Below are 18817 nucleotides of genomic sequence, written 5' to 3'. Positions count from 1 at the left end.
TTTTCAGGCTCACAGTATGAGGAAAATAAAGTTTTTTTTTAACATTACAGCATGTAAACATGTTCTAGTAGAAACACCAAATACAAGTATGAACCTGAAAATGAGCATAATATGGGACCTTTAACTTATTATGTACCAAAGAATTAACTTCCATGGCCTCCGCCATTTCTGACAACGTCAACAAACGTATCACAACTCGTGAACTCAGAGTTTTCAGAAACTTTCCATTTACGAGGTTGTGAATACCACAAGAGGGGGGCGTGAACACGGTAAACATGACCCCATTTGAAGGCACCAATATATACCGAGTCTAAGGTATCAGAGATCAGTATTTGGCCACGTAGGCAATACTTAGTAGAATCAGTTCATAGCTGGTATTGGTTTTTCATGGTATTTATTGACACTAAGAATATAGAGAATATTGCCAGCCTCATCCTTTAATTTAACAGCTTGTTGACCAACAATTTTTGTCAGAGGAAGTTGCCTCAGCATCGTTCGTTTAATCTTTACAGGATGAAATTGTTGCCAAGAAACATTTGACTTGCTTTTCGACCTTGTACCTCATTTTGTTGGTTTTCGGAAGAGAGTGTTGATCCACATCAGTGTTTGATTTTTCTTCCTCCCTTCCCCCCTGCATCACATCCAGTTTCTCATTTTTACAATGTTGTCATAAAGGTGACCAATCAGGTCTTTTTCCCTCTCTGAGGACCGGATGGTTTGCTTTGACTGTTATAGTATCGGCAACTATTGCTTTTGTGTTTCCAACCAGTGTAGTATGTATAGCTGCTGTAAGAGCCAAGCACACACGCATGGATGTCACTCCTCTTAATGTAAACTGGTTAATACTGACTGACTGCAGAATAGATATTAGGTAAAGAAAAGATAGACATTAGCGTATACTACTATGCATACGAGCCTTTATGAAGATTCTCCTTTCTTATTTATGCCAGGGTGATGATGCTCTGTGTGGAACTGTCAGATGCCAAAATATGTTTTGCTTGGACGAGACAGTGTTTCTCTGTAGTGTAACTGTGAGCTGAGAACTAAAAGTGAACATCTGATATTATGGATAAAAAATAATTGACATTTTGGGTATATGTTTATACTTTTTCTTACAGAGAGTTAGATGAGCGGATTGATACTTGCCCTCAGACTTGATTTAACTTAGCACAAAGACAGAAAACAGGAAAAACAGCTATCCTGGCTCAACCCAACAGTCACAAAATCCTCCTAACAGCACCTCTTATGATCATTAATTAACATATTACATCTCTTATGTTTAATCCGCATAAAACAGAAGTGTAAAACCGAAAATTCGTCGTTTTGAAACAGACTTTTACCTGGTTGGGACCAGAAACTTTCTGGAGTCTCTGCTGGTTGCCAGGCAACCAAACTACCAAGACATAGTCCAGGATATAAACCCAGTAAAACGGGGATTTTGTCGCTTTTACATTTCAGTTTTTGTACGAATGAAGTAAACGACATATAATGTGTTAATTAGCGTGTGTTGGTAAATGTGTTTTGTTGCAGTTAGAGCAGGGGTCAGCAACCTTTACTATCAAAAGAGCCATTTTAGGCAAAAATAACCAAATAATAATCTGTCTGGAGCCGCAAAACATTTGCGCATTGTGATGAAGGTAACACAGTTTATAGTCTAAGTATATAGTATATAAGTCTAATGCAGTGAGGGACAAAGAGCAAATGTACTACGGAGTATTAGGGCCACATTGAGGGGAAAAATATCTGAGATTTCCAAAATAAAGTCAAAATATTATGAGAAAAAAGTCGGATATTATGACTTTATTCTCATAATATTATGACTTTATTCTCATAATATTATGACCTTATTCTCATAATATTATGACTGTATTCTCATAATATTATGACTTTATTCTCATAATATTATGACCTTATTCTCGTAATATTATGACCGTATTCTCATAATATTATGACTTTATTCTCATAATATTATGCCCTTATTCTCATAATATTATGACCTTATTCTCATAATATTATGACCGTATTCTCATAATATTATGACTTTATTCTCGTAATATTATGCCCTTATTCTCATAATATTATGACCTTATTCTCATAATATTATGACCCTATTCTCATAATATTATGACTTTATTCTCGTAATATTATGCCCTTATTCTCATAATATTATGACTTTATTCTCATAATATTATGACATTCTCGTAATATTATGACCTTATTCTCGTAATATTATGACTTTATTCTCATAATATTATGACTTAATTCTCATATTATGACCTTATTCTAGAAATCTCCGATTTTTTTTCCCCCTCAATGTGGCCCTAATACTCGTGTACTCGTACCATAGACCTCGACAATGATATATAAAATTGAAAATGTAAACAAAAAAATCGTTATTCATTTCCACAAATTTTTTTTAAAAATCCACAGGGAGTCACTGGAGAGGAGCTAAAGAGCTGCAGGTTGCAGACCCCTGCTTTAGACAGAGCCAAGCTAGCTGTTTCCTACTGTTTCCAATTCTTGCTTAGCTAACTAAGCTTAACTAATCGGCTGTTAGCTGTAGCTAACCGTTGATAACCGTTGGTATCAGTCGTCTCGTCTATCCCACCACCAGAAAGGGTTAGAAGCATATTTTCCCAAAATGTTTGAAAACAAAAATGAGCTCTGTCATTGATAAATGAATTCAGATTTGAGGTGAAAACATGTCTGAACACAGATGTAACTATATTCCTAATTCCCAGCTCACAACATGGTCCTGTTCGTAATGAGGAAGGATGCTTTTAACACTTTGTACCTCAGTTAAACTGCTCAAAATGTGTGTGTTTCAGTCACTAATGGAGGAGTCCATTTCACTTTCAGTTCAGTCACATCTAGAACAACTCATTTCCCAAGTTACAGACATTTAAAAAGCCTAGATTGAATTCTAAGCTTATTTATAGCATTTACTGATTTGACTGAGCTGAAGGTTAAAGGACCAGCCATGCTTTATATTCAATGCTGCTTTTTATTTCACTTATATTCATAAGCTCTTCGGAGAGAAGTGTCTTATCTGTCATTTTCACTTCAGGTATAGCAACTAAAAAACCGGGTTCATTTTTATGAATTTGTTACTTTTTGTTTGTTCTTCAGTCCTGTTCTGGGTTTTAACCTGTATTCTGTTGTGTGGATTAATTGAATGTTCTCAGTAGTTCTGGTGTTAAATGTGCACTGTCACCTCAACCGATCACAGCTGGAATAAGGAGGGGTGGACAAGAGACGAAAAACTTGTTGAATTGCTCGCACTGTTGTTCCCTAAATGGCTATACACAGCAAGTAATCCCAACAATGATACTAAAATGGTACTTATTATCACTGAAATAAAAAAGGTTAGCTTCTTTTGCACTGCTGACTCTTTGGTGTTTGAGTCCAGTATTTCGACCACCAGATGGCAGTCAAACTCAACCAGTGGTTCCCAAACTAGGGGTCGTGACCTCTGAAAGGTGTCATGAGATGATTTTAGTTTCTTTTTTGTTCAAACTTTCTTCTAATCTTTGCTTTTATCTTTTGAATTACTGCATAATGTCACCTCTTCAGCCCTTATTCAGATTAAACAATCACATACTGGTTGAACTGGTCAAAATCAGATAAAATAAAAACTAAGTTTCAGTAATGTTTTTAGTAATGCCAGCGGCGAAGCCCTAAGGATGACAAAGTCTGTTGAACAGTCAGTCCATTAGTTTCATCCTGAAATATCTCAACATGTATTGAATGTATTGGCATGACATTTGGTACAGATATTCGTGGTCCCCAGAGGATGAATCCTACTGACTTTGGTGATTTCCTGATTTTTTCTCTAGCGCCACCATGAGGTTGGAGTTTGTCTTGAAATTTGGTTCAGACTTGCATGTTCCCATCAGGATGAATTGTACCAACTTCACTTTTCATCTGATTTCATCATCAGGAAAAAAAATTTAATTGTCAAACACTTTGATTTATGCAATATTATGTTCCAGCAATAGAGGATGCTGCAGTTTCAGGACTGCATTTCTAGGATTGCATTGCACCACGACCTCTTAAAACAGCCCGTAATGTGTTAAATTACGTGCTGCCACCACGGACACAATTTAGGTTCAGGCAAAAAATTGGCTAGGTTTAGGAAACGATTATTTAAACTTAATTAAAATGGTAAAATAATGAGTATTAAATAAGCATTTACAATGAAGACAGTAGGCTTTGCAAAAACTAGGCTCCTACACACGCGGTCCTAGGACTGCGATCCTGCTACTTGACTTATGACCAAAGACCTGTAAAATGAACGACATTCCCATCACCCTCAGCTGTCATTTCACTGTTTAGTGCTAATTAGCAAATGAATTTGCATACTATCACATCGAACTAAATTGAATGTGGTAAACATTATACCTGCCTAACATTAGCATGTGTAAGTACAGCCTCACAGAGTCACTAACATGGCTGTCGACTCTTAGTCTTGTGTCCTCTTCTGTCCTATTTTGTCAATCATCTCGTGAACCCCCAGGTTGGGAACCACTGCTCTAGCATCTTCTTCCAGTTTTGGGCTGCTCTTCTGCTTTTCTTCACTTTTGGTTCAGATTTAGACGCTAAAATATAGATTAACACAAATAAGTAATTTTTATTTGAGATTTTTATGGTCCTGTTGGACTTTAGTTAAACAAACAAAAACAGACACATTGTTAGAAATAAAAATGTCACATATCAGACCAGCTGACACTTAAATCCTCAACTCAGTCGTCAACAAAGAAACAGTTCATGTACAAAACCAGAAACTGGTAAAGGGAACTTTAACACTCAATGATGCCTGTCTATTAATGTGAAGATGTCCATAATCCTTCAAAAAGTCTGTGTAACTTTTTAGAAGTTATTCTGCTTTGTAAGTATCCTGTCAACGTCTGTAAGAGTTTGTGTGACTGTCATGGTTTGATCTGCCTTAAAGGGTCAGTACACCCAAATACGTCGCTGTTGAATTTTTTATTTAATATTTTAAGTTGTGATCGACACATACAAATCTCAGAGGCAGATATTTCACCACATTAAACTGTCTGCATGTCTTGATATCACTCGGACTATGCAGAATACTATATTTTTGTAAATTGGGTGAACTGACCCTTTAATAGTGTCCTCTCTAGTCGGAACATGTCAGTATTCCCAGAGGTCAGCTTTCTCCGTTTGAGCTGAACTTCTTGAACCTGTAATCCAGCTCATCTCCGGAACTACTTCAGCCCCCTTGTCCCGTCTCCTCTCACGCTCTCTGGGCTCTGGTGGACCGGGCTTTCCTCGCCTGCTGTATCCGCTGACTCTCCCTACGCTGGTTGATGGCCCTGGTGCTGGCGCGAAGCTTGCGGAGCCTCAGAGCACGAAGACGCAGCTGAAGGTCCTGGGGGATCTTCCCTCCTTTGGCCCGGATGTCCTTCAGCATCTGAATGGGCGTTTTGGTCATGGTGAAGTCACAGATGGTGGGACGTGGCTCCATTCCAACGCGGCACTGACGCACCGACGGGAAGTAACCCTCGGCCCAAACCACCACCTTGTACTCGCCCGGGTTCAGGAGACGCCAGTAGTCCCCGTCAGTAGCTGGGAAATAAAAATGAGGTTGAGACAAATAACTGTTTTGTTACACAGTAAACTGCAAGTTTTGAACTTCCTACATTTCCCAGAATGCTTTTCAGGACGCCCCCAGAGAACAGTGGTGAGCTTGTTGGATTAGTGCTGGTGGAGAGACTAAAGGTGATAGCCTCGTGTAGTGGTTCCCAACCTTTTTGTCATCCCAATGTTGCCTAAATTTGGCTCAAATTATTCACAAGAATAAAAAAAATAAACCAAAATCCTTAGTTTTGACTTTGTTATTAGTATAAGTTGTCAAAATGTTAATAACCCAGAGATGTTCTTGCCATTGAGATCTCCACCTCTGGTCTGACATTGATCCTATGTCAAACCAGAACTTTGTGACTCAGTTTCAGAAAAGAAACCAAAGTGGACGGTGAAGAAATATTTAAGCTACGAAAAACTGTACCAGTCTGCTCTTCCAACTTACACAGTTCCAGTTATTTACACATTTTTCTGCATCATCACCCAGAAAGCTAACACATAAACATAAAATATGACGTTGAGTGTCTGACCTGATCGTATGTCGTGGTTGTGGTCCTCCACTTTGATTACAGCATCTGCTATTCCTTTTTTGGTCAGCTTGTCCCTGACCACACCTTTGATGCCTCTGTGAACCTGAGTGAAGAGGAAACACTGCACTGTGAGGATTTCAAAGCTACTGCAGCTGATGACTTGTGTCGTTTTCTTTTTACTAATGGATGCTGACTGACCTGCTCCATGTAAACCAGCAGAGACTCCTTGTTGTTCTCCCACTCGATGGGAAGCTCACTGACATGAGGGAACTTATCACAGGACAACTCCACCGTCACCTCGAAGCAGTTGGTGTGCATGTAACTGAAGTCATTCATACCTGCAGAAAAGACATACAGGGATATAAACAATGTGCATAAGAAAGTCAGCCAAAAAATATGCTGTTTCACGAGATTAACATTTTAATTTATTGGTTATACTTGTGCAAAAAGTTTATTGATTCTTTTTTAGGTGAGCTCAGTGCACACAAGAAAAAAATTAAAAACCGTTGCAGGGAAGGATGTTAAAGATAAAATCAATCATATGTATCTGTCCTCAATTTTAAATAATAGAAAAAATATTTTAGTAAATTCACAGACCAAAACGTAAAAACAAAACTCATGGTGAACTCAACAAAACTGAACTTTTGAAGAAGAAATTAGGAGTGCTGCACCGGGGCCAGGAAACTCGGTGTCGGTAATGTTGAAGCAAAAATAACAGGTGCTCTTCAAGGATGGTCAAGAAGTCAAATAACAATAAAAAAGAGTGACTGTCCAGCTTACTTTAAAAGGAAGTCCTTGGTAAAGGATGGCAGTCTGGAAAACCATCGAGGCACTCTGATTGTGAATTAAATATCCTTTATGAAGACATGGATAACACCTACGCGTTTCGACTCAACATGTCTTCATCAGTGTTTTTTATTGTTATTTGAAAAACTGAATCCCTAAATTGTAGACCTTAAGACACCCTTCAGTATTTTGAATAAACACTATGTTCATACAGTTAGTTTAAGGTTGTTAATCTCATCAGTCAGCACATACTTTCTGTCTGTCTGTCCAACCATCCCTGCATTTCAATTCCACCTTGCAGTCATTGCTATTCTCTACCTGTCCACCAGATGTCCTCAGACTTTCCCCCTGTCCCACCTGACTCCCACATCCACCTGCTCACCTGTTTCTCATTTCCCAGTGCCAGATTGTGAGTGTCTTTGTGCCCTTGTGTTCCAGCCACCTGAACCTGAACCTGAACCCTGTACCTGTCCCCTGCCCTGTTCCTGTTCACCTGTGGATTTTCTGTAACTTCTGATGGACTTGCTACCTAAGATTTTGCATCTTCATTCTCTCAATAAATTACTGAACTGTCCATGTCAGCCTAGATTGTCTGCATTTGTCCCTTGTTGCCTTGTACTCACCTGACTGATGGTGATTTCAGGGGTTAACCACTTAATTTAAGGTATTTTTGAGGCCCTTTTCTAAGCTTGCAAAGTAAATAAAGGCTGAAGGGAAGATTAGAGATTTAAGGGACCCTACTTTAAATTAAGAGGTATGTGTTTTGAGAAGATGTTTGTCCACAGGTGGTAACATTTTTTTCAAATTACTACCTGATGGCTTCCATCATTCAAAGAGTTGTGACTCACTGCCGGGGACGGTGTGCCAGGCTCCGCCGTTGATGACGTTGTTGTGTGCCTGGAAGTCCTCGTAGTGGCAGATGCGGCGGTCTGGGTTGGCCATCGCCAGGTTAGTGGAGGCGTAGACGGTGGCCAGCCAGCGGAAGAAAGCGTTGTCCGTCGTGGGGGTGTCCTCCTGAGGGGCCCAGTCTCGGGTGCAGTCGAAGGGATACGTGACAACCAGTTCTCCCCCGTGGAGGTTCGCACTCAGCACGAAGGGAATATCCTGCATCCAGCTGATGACGGCTCGGGTCTCTGGGGCAACCTGGGAGGGATGGATTAACTTTATGTCACTGATTTATGGGAAAGATTCTCATGATTAAACACAGACAGTAACCTTAATTTGTATCACATGCAGCAAAATGAACATTTGTTTCATTTAGTTTCATAGTTTATGTATTTGTAAAAGTAACAAAACACAAAAAAACATTATATAGTAAAGGATTAAAAGGATTGTACTGCTGAGACATCTCACCATCTAAAATCGAATTTTAGTTTTGTTATAATGTATTTAAAATGTTCTGTGTTTTATACAGCATTTGACCTCTGACTATAGTGCTATATGGACTTTGTTGTGATGGTTTGATTTAGATTTCTCAGACTTCATTTGTTAATCAAGCTGCACAGAAAGTTCTTTAATTGGATTTTCTGTTGATTACATTTAACTTTCTGTAGGTGGTGCTCTTCTTCTTTGTCTGTTCAGTCACTGTAATGATTTCTGCCTAAACTACCTTTTATGCTTTTACATCTACAAGCTAGAAATATGGGATTATAAGATTCTTCCCAGGAAATACCTACCAGTAAAAAAAACAAAAAAACATAGCAATCAGCAGAAACTGAAAATAATCATTTTAAAGTGCACATATTAAAATGTGGTTATCTTTTTACTTTTTATCTGGAGGCAGCGTTTCAACATGTGTTCTGTTACCAAACACTGAACAATGTTCAGGCTTCCAGTAAAACCTCAGCATCTCTGACCTGAAATGACTTCCTGATCTGAGGCTTGCATGCCAATAGTGGAAACACTATTTTCCTCCTCTCAAGAGTTTCCACTACTCTCAAAAACTGCTTTTCACTGTGACCTACATTTATGCACCAAAACATGTCACCCGTTTCTTAAGTAGCAGAGTTTGGTCCTTTGGTGTCTTTGGTGCAGTAATCTGTATTTCATTAAAGGGGACATATTATCTTTGTCTTCTCCTCCCCTTGTGTTATTGGCTGAATCTGGGATCCTGCAGCCAATGGCAGTCCACGTGTGGGTATATAAAGACTGAGGAGCTGCACTTCTAGGCCATGTTTGCTGCCTCCTTACACCCAGAGTTTGTGAGTTATTTTGCTGGATGCTGTTTTGTATGTTTTTGTCAGGTTAAGGTCAGAAAGGTGAGGAATTTTCTGGTAGATTTCAGTTCTTCAATTCACGCTTTTAACTTTTCTTTTCAGGTAGTTTATTTAGTATTGTGTGTTTTATTTCTCCTCAGGGCTGGTTGGTTTGTTATTTTGTCCAGGGCTCTCTCATCCCAACTCGTCACATACTGACGCTTTGTCAGACCCCTCGGCGTTATATTACTCTCCTCTCCCCCAGACCAGGGTCGTAACACTTTAAGAAAACAAATGCACGTCCTTACCATGGCGTCTTCTTGAGTGTAGTACTCTGGGATGGGGATGTAATGGTTGGTGACTTTAGATGGATCCGCTGCCACCTCTTGGGCATCCCACATGATGTTGTTCAGGTCTGGAAAGTTGTGATTCATGTCAATTCCTTCATAGCTGTATCGTCCGTCAGCCCAGCCGGACAGTTCAGAGCCCTGCAGCAGAAACAGGGACATTTATCACTGTAGTTTTGTTAAAGACTCTATGAACTGGGGACTTCAACTTCCTGGTAAACAAAGTCTCCTCTATATACAATTGAACTGCCTTTGCTTCTTCTCCTTAACTGATAATCCATTAGTTTACTGGATTACAATGATCATACCCCCAGTGTGCACAAATTGGCAAATCCTCCATATTTGTCAAAATCAGACCAGTCATGCCTGAGATGTTGCATATGAGTTTAAACTTCTAACCATTAGCTGCAGTAGGAATTAGGGCTGTTCTGTTCAGGCTAATATGTGAATTACTTTGAATCTTCTTATCCACCATCCCTGATTGACCAAACCCAGCCTGCAATCCAACCTTGCCCCCTTTTTATCACCCATCAAGTGATGGACAGAAAATACAAAGGAAGCAGATCTGCCCTCTCTCCTTTCACACATCTACAAAGTCACTTTAACTTCACCCACCTTCTCATAAGCTACTTCGTATCCGTCAGGGTTCATGGAGGGCAGGAGGTGGATTCGGGTCTCCGTCACCAGCCGAACGACTCGCTGGTTTCCCTTCTTGTATTCTCTGCACAAGTACTGCATGAGGTTGAGGACAAGCTCTCGGCCTAGAGCCTCGTTGCCGTGCATCCCGGCCACGTAGCGAAACTCCGGCTCACCTGCCAAGAGGGGAAAGTTAGACTTGCCAAGCTGTAAGTGTGGAGGAATTTATCTGGGCCAAAAGCAACTTATAACAGGTCACACTAAACATGAAGCACCTGATACTTAGATTTTGTTCAGTAGGTCAAAGTTAAAACCCAGAAAAACATCAGGAACACATTTAATCTGGTTTGTATTGTGTTAGGCAACAGATTGACAACACTTTGCCAATAATCATACACGGATTGGCCAGACTTGATGGCAGACATTCCTCGAGCTAAAACTCCCTAAGGCTCATACTCTGCACTTGATACATCAGCACAAAAATAATAAAATGACCCATTTCTTCTTGGATTTGGCACCAGCGTTTATATTTAACCATGAAACCACTGAAATTTAAATCAGCTGTTGTTAAATAACCCACATTCCCATTATCCCCCCTTGGGAGTGAAGCAGTTTTGACATATGTGGAAGAAAGAAAGAATTCATTTAAATATTTGGCGGATGTTGAGCGGCTGCAAAACCCTGCATCTGAAAGCAACATTACAAAGGAAATCTGTGTAGTTTGGTGGAGAGAGAGCCGTCTCTGATTTCAAACCGCTATCAGTTTGTTTATACAAGAAAAGCCTCCTCAAGACACCCAGAGCCTCCCAGTGTGCTGCTGCTGCAGCAGAGGAAAGTCTGTATAAACACCGGAGGATATTGAACTGGGCCCCCGAGCAGCTGAACTCAGGGTAACCCAAGAAACATGATGAACTCTGGTCCAGAAACTTCAGACTTTGAAGGTTTCAACTCATAGAAGAAGAGCTATAAACGCTCTTACCTAGTTCGTGTTTTCCGGGGTTATCGGAGATCTCCATGACGTACAGTTTGAGTCCCATGTAGCTCTTCCCGATGGTGTAGATGCGGGTGATGTCCGGACACTCCTCCGTCACGGCCTTCATGAGCTTCAGGGTTAAGAACAGTGGTGGAGGAAGTATTCAGACCCTTTAACCTGTGGTATTAGTACTTTTTACTTAGGTAAAGTCCTGCATTGAAAATGTTATTTAAGTAAAAGTATGTAAGTATTAACAGGAAAATGTACTTAAAGTATTAAAAGTAAAAGCACTCAATGCAGAAAAATGTCCCCATGTCCTATTATACATTATACCATTAGATTATTATTACTCATGCATTAATGTAAAAGCAGGATGTTACTGTTGTTGGTTGAGGTGGAGCTACTTTTGAACTATAAATTAATGATTATTTTCATTATGGATTAATCTGCTGATTATTTTCCCCATTAATTGGTTTGTAAAAATAATGAAAATAGTGAGAAATGCCGTCACAATGACCCAAAGCCCAAAGTGACACTTTCATAATGTTTGTTTTGTCCAAACCTCAACAATATCACAAATACATTTAAATAATTAAAAGCAAAGTTAGCAATCCTCACATTTGAGAAGCTAGAACAATGAAATGTTGAGTATTTTTGCATTAAATATGACAATTAATTTTCTGTTAATCGACTAATCATTTCAGCTGTACTTGTTTATACTGTTGGGTAGTTTAATTTATAACAAAGCATCATATTTTATAAGCTCCTCATATGTTTTATGTGCAAACATTTTAATTTGTAAAGTAACTAAAGCTGTCAGATAAATGTAGTGGAGTAAAAAATACAATATTCCCCTCTGAAATGTAGTGAAGTGGAAGTATAAAGTGTACTTAAGCACAGTACTTGAGTGAATGTACGTTGGACTAAAAGTCATCAAAGAGTTAAATCTGAACTGTCGGGAAATCTGCAAACTGTTAAGAGTCTGAGTAAAAACTCTGGCATTAGCTTTAGGGGAAACCAAAGTTACTCATCATGCATGTGTGGCCCTGCAGCCGTTCCATTCACGCTCTGACCTTTCTCATCTCTTTGTAGTTGTGCTGTCTGAAGTCCAGGGCGTCTTTTGATCCCTGCTCTGAGGAGTAGGTGTCAGTTGGATCTACGAGGAAAGAGCACATTAACTTCATTTTGTTGACTGACAGACTGAACTTAAACTTGAATATATTTTGACGTGTAGGTCAGTCACTGTGTTCAGTCTAGCTCTGTGCTGCAGCCTACCATTGACACGACAGCCGAGTATCTCAGCCCTGAGGCAGACGGTGCCGTTGATGTACCAGGTCTGAGGGTTGATGCGGATGAAACGGGCGACGGTGGGAACAGGAAGGAGTCCGAGCACCGGAGTCTCTGGACCCTGGTTTCCTACAAAGAGCTGCACAATTCAATGAGATATCACATAGATTTAAACATTTTAGGATCCCCTGCAGATGTGCATTGTTGTTATTTTAAAGGGGACCTATTATGCTTTTGTGCTTTTTCCCTTTCCTTAAGTGTGTTACTGTATATCGTTTTTTGTGCATGTAAAAGGTGTGCAAAGTTACAAAGCCCAAAGTCCAGGCTAAAGGGAGTTACTCTCCCTCACAGAAACACTGCTCCTGAACTGCCTGAAACGCCTTGCTTGAAGTTCTTTCGTAACGTGGTGATGTCACCAAGTAACACATTGCTTAGCGGCTAGTTTGGCACGCCCTCAAACAAAGCTAGTTAGAGCGGAGCTGAAGAGGAGTCCGAAAAGTTTGGTTCGGTTGACCAATCACAACAGAGTGAGCCAGCTGACCAATCAGAGAAGACTGGGCTTTTCGGGAGGCCAAACAACCAAACAACAGAGTGTTTCAGACGGAAGGCGAGCACAGCCGGTATGAGAAAAGTAAAGCGTTTTTTGAACATTAAAGCATGTAAACATGTCATCTAGTAGAAACCCAAAATACAAATATAAACCTGAAAATGAGCATAATAGGTCCTCTTTAATAGAGAATTAGACAGGCTTAGCGGTTGGACCACCACTTTGGTCCAGACTGAAATATCTCAACAACTAATGAAAGGATTGACAGGAAATTTGGTGCAGTTATTCATGATCCCCAGAGGATGAATTCTACTGACTTTGGTGATCCCCTGTTTTTTTTCTCTAGCGCCACCATCAGGTCACAAGTTTATGATCTGCAAAGCTAATAACATTCCCATCAGCCTCAGCTGTATATTGTGTTTAGTGATAATTGTCTGATATTAGCTTGAACGAACGAACAAACAAGCAGTACTGAGAACATAAACTCCTTAGCAGAAGCGATGACCTTAAAATGAAAATAAAATAACAGAGAAAAGAATGTCTTGTTTCACCTCCCGCTCCTTGGAACGAGATCAGACCTTACATTTCTTGGTATTTCCACCTACATGTTACAGTTGTCATCGATGTGTATTTTAGTCTGGATACACGTTTTGATTTAGTAATAATAGAGGCCCTATTTGGCAACTGACATATGGAAAAAAGTAATCCTAATACAATGTTATACTGTTATTATGCCAACCACAAGTTCCAGTTTCTTGCTGTACTTTGTTTTCATTTTGAGTTCTGTGTCTTCTTCTGTTGAATAGTTGACTGTTTTGTTCACGGTACATATTTCACTTTGGCACAAACTCTTTGAAATGTGTTTTCCATCAGTACGAGGTCCACTGGTCACGGTAGCTACATTCCTTCATATCAGAGAATACAAAAGAAAAGTAGTTCTTACCGCTTCTTTTGTCCCATTCATGCAGGTTTTCCAGGACACAGAGTCGTTACTCAGCTGGACTTTGTAGGTATGGACCCAATCCCAACTGCAACAAAGACCAAGAAATATATTTTTACACTTCAGTGTAGTGAAAGAACATTGTGCTCTGACTTGTGTCTCTTTTTTGTGTGTGTTTTCAGCAGCAGTTTTAAATTTCCTTTTGGAACAAAACCTCTTCAGATCTTAACGCTGATACTACCTGACCTCCAGATGGAGTTTCGGCCCTGCAGGATGACTCCGGTGAACAGGGTGAGGTGGATGGCGTCCACCTCCAGCCACTGGTACCGGTCCTTATACTCCGCACACCAGGCTCCGTCATACAGGTCCCCGTCCGCGATGCCAGACTAAAAACACATGTTACACACAGGGTTTTTCTTTGTCAGCTGCAGAATCCATTTAAACTCCTGGCTCTGCCTCAGTGTGAAGCATTGCATAAGAGTTTGGTTTGGACCATGATTGTAAAATAATTGCTTTCAGACTTGAGAAGGGGAGGTGGAATAGCCCTGCTGACTCTGTATTTTACAGATTATTTCTATTTACATTCCAAGAAACTCAACAAGAAGACTTTCTACTTTAAATCCAGTCGCTGGAGGTTTTTATTATAGTGGTAATTTTACATGCCAATAAAAGCAGAGGGAAAAAAGTGTTTGAGAGTATGGGAGATCTACTTTATTTTATAGGCCAGAAATTATAGACAGAAATAAAACATAATATGAAGTAAATTAGTAAGGACATAATATTTTGTGCTGTTAATTTAGAATGTAAAAGAGGTTTTAATCTCAATGTGACTTCCTAGTTAAATAAAGGTTATATATAATTTGTGCATCGTTATATTTAAAACATAATCTAGGAACCACTCGTACTTTTACAGAGTTCAAGACCCAGAAATGTGACTTTGTGCATAAACTGTTTCATTAAAATTATCCCTTTTTTGCCACTTTAATTAGCTTCTTTTTTTTATCAACTCCACCACTTTTGTCCGGACTGAAATATCTTAGCAACCGTTAGATGGATTGCTATGAAATTTTGTGCAGACATTCAGGATCGTTCTCATTCCCAGCGCGTCAAATACCAACGCTTTGTCACGATCGTTGGCGTTAGATACCTCTGCACCCTTAAGCGCCGGTATAAGACGCACCGGTCTTTCCATTCACTACATTGTAAACCCATCCGCATCAATATTAACCGCTCAGGGAAAATGTGCCGGGAGTGACTGTGGTGACAGCTTTATGAGCGAAAAGACAAACACCAAGCGGGTTGGCAGGAGGGAACGTGGATGGGTCCAACAAACACAAGGCTTTCATCCAAGAAACCGCTGTTCGCGTCCCGTGCGTCACGTTACAATCAGCTGTTCCTTTGTGTCCTGTGTTCACAACGTTCAGTGTCATTTTCACTGTACAAACGTAGTAGTTTTAATCCCAATCATTTTGTTTTTTCCTAAACCTAACTATAGTGGTTTTATTGCCTGAACCTAAGCAAGTGTTTTTGTTTACTTCACAACAATAAGCACTCTTTTACAGCGGCCGAAAAGAGCGACGGCGAGGGGTCTGACAAAGCATCAGTATATGACGAGTTGGGATGAGAACGCGTTGATCCTCCTGACCTGATCCTACTGACTTTGGTGATCCTCCGGCTTTTCCTCTAGCGCCACCATCAGGTCAAAAGTTTAATTTGTCCAATACTTTGGTTTTTGACCAAATGCATTCCCATCAGCCTCAGCTGCACTTTGTCTTTAGTGCTAATTTGCCGTTGTTATCAATGGTAAACATCAGCATGTTTAGATTGTGAGCATGTTAGCATGCTAACATTAAGATAAACAAGATTTCAACCTCTCAAATGTGAAGATTTTCTTGTTTTCTTACATCTTACATGATAGTAAATTGAATATTTTTGGGAGTTTGAACAAAACTACAATTTGAAGATGTCATCTTGGCCTTTGGGAACTTGTTATGGGCATTTTGAACAATTTTCTGATATTCTTTTGACCAAACAATTAAAAATTGACTCAGTTTTCCACTTGTTTTCGGCAGATCAATCGATAATGACTATATTTATTAGTTGCAGCCCTGTTATAATGGTATTCATAGCTACAGGATCTTTCAAAAAAACAAAATGTCCCTGCAAAGCTTCAGTAAAATCAAGTGAAGTGATCCTTCTCATCTCCTGTCCACAGTCTCCCTTTATGAGATCCTGTTTCCTGTTATTCTATCTCTTTGAATTTCTTTAAGCAGAAGCTCACTGTACTTTGTGTTTGATCCAGATCTAGACCCACCTGGATGTTCAGCCTCCCCCTGTGAGGACCCAGACCCGCCCGCTGGTAGGAAGAAGCCTGGATCTGGCTGTCATCGACCCGCAGGGACTCCATGCCGAGGGGAGGACAGTCTGGAGGGAGAAGGAGACGGAGATTAAGACTTCTGTGGGTTTGTGTCTGTGCTTGTCTGGAGATCTTTAAAGAAACCGCTGTGGGACTGACTGCTGAGGGGTTAAAACTCTCCCTCTGGTTTCTCTGAGTAAGCAAACACATGGCTGATGTAATTAGAGGTCCCAGCGGTTGTTATGTGGAATATCTCTAATCATCCCGGGTCAGTTCAGTGGAAGGGTTGGAGGCCCTCTGCAGAGGAAACTGCAGATAAGTGAATCTGTGGAGGGTTTGAAAGTAATCTGAGACAAAGTTGAAGCTTGAAGGCCAAGAGAGAGTAAAGTCAAACGTCCAGCAGAGCTTCAGCTGCAGGGTATTTTATGGGCTTTGAACATGCAATAACAGCCCCATTAATCACAAAGACTAGTACTGGCAGGACAAAACAGCCTTGTTTGTTCTCTTAAAGTCAGGGGACGTTTTCACTTCAATATCTTTAGAAGAAGGAGAAAATAAAGATGTCTGGTTTAAGGGAGGTTTACATTAGGACAGGACAAATCCTTTTAATATGTCTGGAGCACGATTAATCAGTCATTTTTGCAAAATTATCACTAGCTTCGGTTTGTCAAATGTGAATATTTTCTGGTTTTCTTAGTGTTTTATGAGAGGAAACTGAATATATTTTGGTTTCAGACTGTTGGTCGGACAAAACAAGCAATTTGTAGAGGTCCCTGTGGGCTATAGAAAATTGTAATGGGCATTTTACACTATTTTCTGACAAAAATGATAATAATAATCATCAATAAAATAATAAATATGTTATCCACATTCATCCAGGGTAGTATTAATATAATTATGCAGCCTGTTTCATCTTAAATCAAACCACACACACCACGTATTTTGGGGAATTAGGTAAATGTGGCAAACAGTAACAAACAACTAATTTAAAGACCATTTTATTAGTTAATCATCCTCTATACAGCTGAAACAAATAATCGATTAATCGACTAGGTGAATTGTGATAATCTTAATTCTTGCAAAAAAATGCAAAACATTCACTGGTTCCAGGTTTTCAAATGCAAATATTTGCTGTTTTTCTTCTTTGATAGTAAATCTTTTTTTTGTTTGTTTTTGGACTGTTTTCTGGCATTTTATAGACCAAACAATCAATCAATTACTCAAGAAAATAATTGATAACTAAAGTAATTATTGGTAAAGAAGCTCTGGGATACTCTAGTTACAAAATTATATAAAGTAATATTTATTTTCACAAATTTAAAACCCTTTTTTTTTCTCTTAGTGAATCCAGGTTTACAAAAGCTGAGCAGATGTAAGTCAGGAGCTCAATGGGTCCCTGAAGGCATCATTCATTAATTGCACTTCCTTAATTAACATTAATAATTTGGTTTAATTAGCTTGAAGTCTCACTGGCTTCTCACAGCTTAAAAAGTAAAGTTTTGTCCTACCCAGTTGTGTCTTCACATCTTTTTTTTCTTCTTTATTGCTGTTTTCTTCTTCACTGTCTTGACTGATGTTTTTGGTGTCCAGCTGTTTGCCTCTGGCAGCGGTGGTGGATAACTTTGTCGGTGCTTCTGTTGGAGTCAGTCGGTCTGTGCTGTGATCCTGCGGCTGCACAGTGACAGACTCGGCTGTAGTTGTGTAGTTGGATAATAAATTAATCTGAGTTGTTGTATCGTCTGTCAGCACCGCGTCTAGAAATCCTCCCAGTAAAATCACTGCAGCCAACGTGCACAAGGGCTTTTCCATCTTCCTCTTTGTTTGCTGCTGCAGAGTGAAGGGGGAAAAAAACTCCCTGGCCAGTTTATGTGGAGATGACAGAGAGCCAGACCTCCATCCACATCCCTCCTCCTCAATCCCAACTCCCCTAACCTCACCCTCTCCTCCCTCCTTCTCAAAATTCCAGCTGAATTCCTGGGAAAAAATGGGATTCAAAAAAGACTTGTGAAGTTGCAGTTACAGAATGTGGGTTATGTGTACATCACTGACTCATTGAGTTGCTGTTTTATGTTAGATGTTTTTCAGGAAGTGCAGCAGGAGAAGAAATTTCAGATTTACCAGCAGGAGCTGCACGTCATGATGCATGAACACAACAAGCTGGAGACGATCTTGAGTTACAGAGTACAAAAAGAAGTTTCCCAAAGAGGCAAGTCAAGAGTTTTTGCAGATCTCAGATCAGATTTTGCAATTTGCCCTTCTAGACACGACCAAATATGGTGCACGTTTGCAAAGGTGGGTGGAGTTACTCAGATGGGGGTGCAGTATATTCTAATGAGCCTGCATATGACATAGGAAGGGGAGCCAAATCTGAATGGCTTGTTGAATCACATGTTTTCTGATCTAGACAGCCCACAAAAAATTGACTGGGTTGTCTTATTTACCAGTTTGTAGGTTGGTAGCCTCTCCAGATACCCAAATGTATGAGCACATGCACTGAAAGAGTGAGTTTTTCATGATATGTCTCCTTTAAATTGACTACAAATTAATTTGCATAACAAGAGATATCTTTGACCAAAACATCGTGTGAATTTTCAGCCCTCAGTACAACATTAACCC

At 39.8% G+C, this 18817-nt stretch overlaps 1 protein-coding gene across 1 annotated transcript; it reads right to left on the bottom strand.

Moving 5' to 3' along the window:
* Positions 1-4608: 4608 nt before the first annotated feature.
* Positions 4609-18088, bottom strand: cpxm1a (carboxypeptidase X (M14 family), member 1a). Its single transcript, XM_074659881.1, has 13 exons — positions 17710-18088; positions 16160-16269; positions 14092-14231; positions 13849-13933; positions 12347-12497; positions 12145-12227; positions 11078-11201; positions 10078-10274; positions 9424-9603; positions 7769-8063; positions 6333-6472; positions 6135-6237; positions 4609-5589 (listed from the first exon to the last, which is right to left on the bottom strand). Exons 1-13 carry the CDS (start codon positions 18008-18010, stop codon positions 5258-5260), a joined length of 2241 nt encoding a protein of 746 aa, XP_074515982.1. The 5' UTR covers positions 18011-18088; the 3' UTR covers positions 4609-5257.
* Positions 18089-18817: the final 729 nt, after the last annotated feature.

The sequence above is a fragment of the Sebastes fasciatus genome, chromosome 15 (assembly GCF_043250625.1).
Source record: "Sebastes fasciatus isolate fSebFas1 chromosome 15, fSebFas1.pri, whole genome shotgun sequence".
Lineage (NCBI taxonomy): Eukaryota > Metazoa > Chordata > Actinopteri > Perciformes > Sebastidae > Sebastes > Sebastes fasciatus.
The sequence above is the reverse complement of the archived record's forward strand: the minus strand, read 5'-3'. Positions and strand labels throughout refer to the sequence as shown.

Excerpts from the sequence above, each read along its gene's own strand:
- cpxm1a (XM_074659881.1), bottom strand. The coding sequence starts at position 18,010 with ATGGAAAAGCCCTTGTGCACGTTGGCTGCAGTGATTTTACTGGGAGGA. Across the intron at positions 9,604-10,077 it reads ACGAAGTAGCTTATGAGAAG|GGCTCTGAACTGTCCGGCTG; the intron begins GTGGGTGAAGTT and ends TTTCTGCTGCAG. Across the intron at positions 5,590-6,134 it reads CAACCACGACATACGATCAG|CTACTGACGGGGACTACTGG; the intron begins GTCAGACACTCA and ends TTTATTTCCCAG.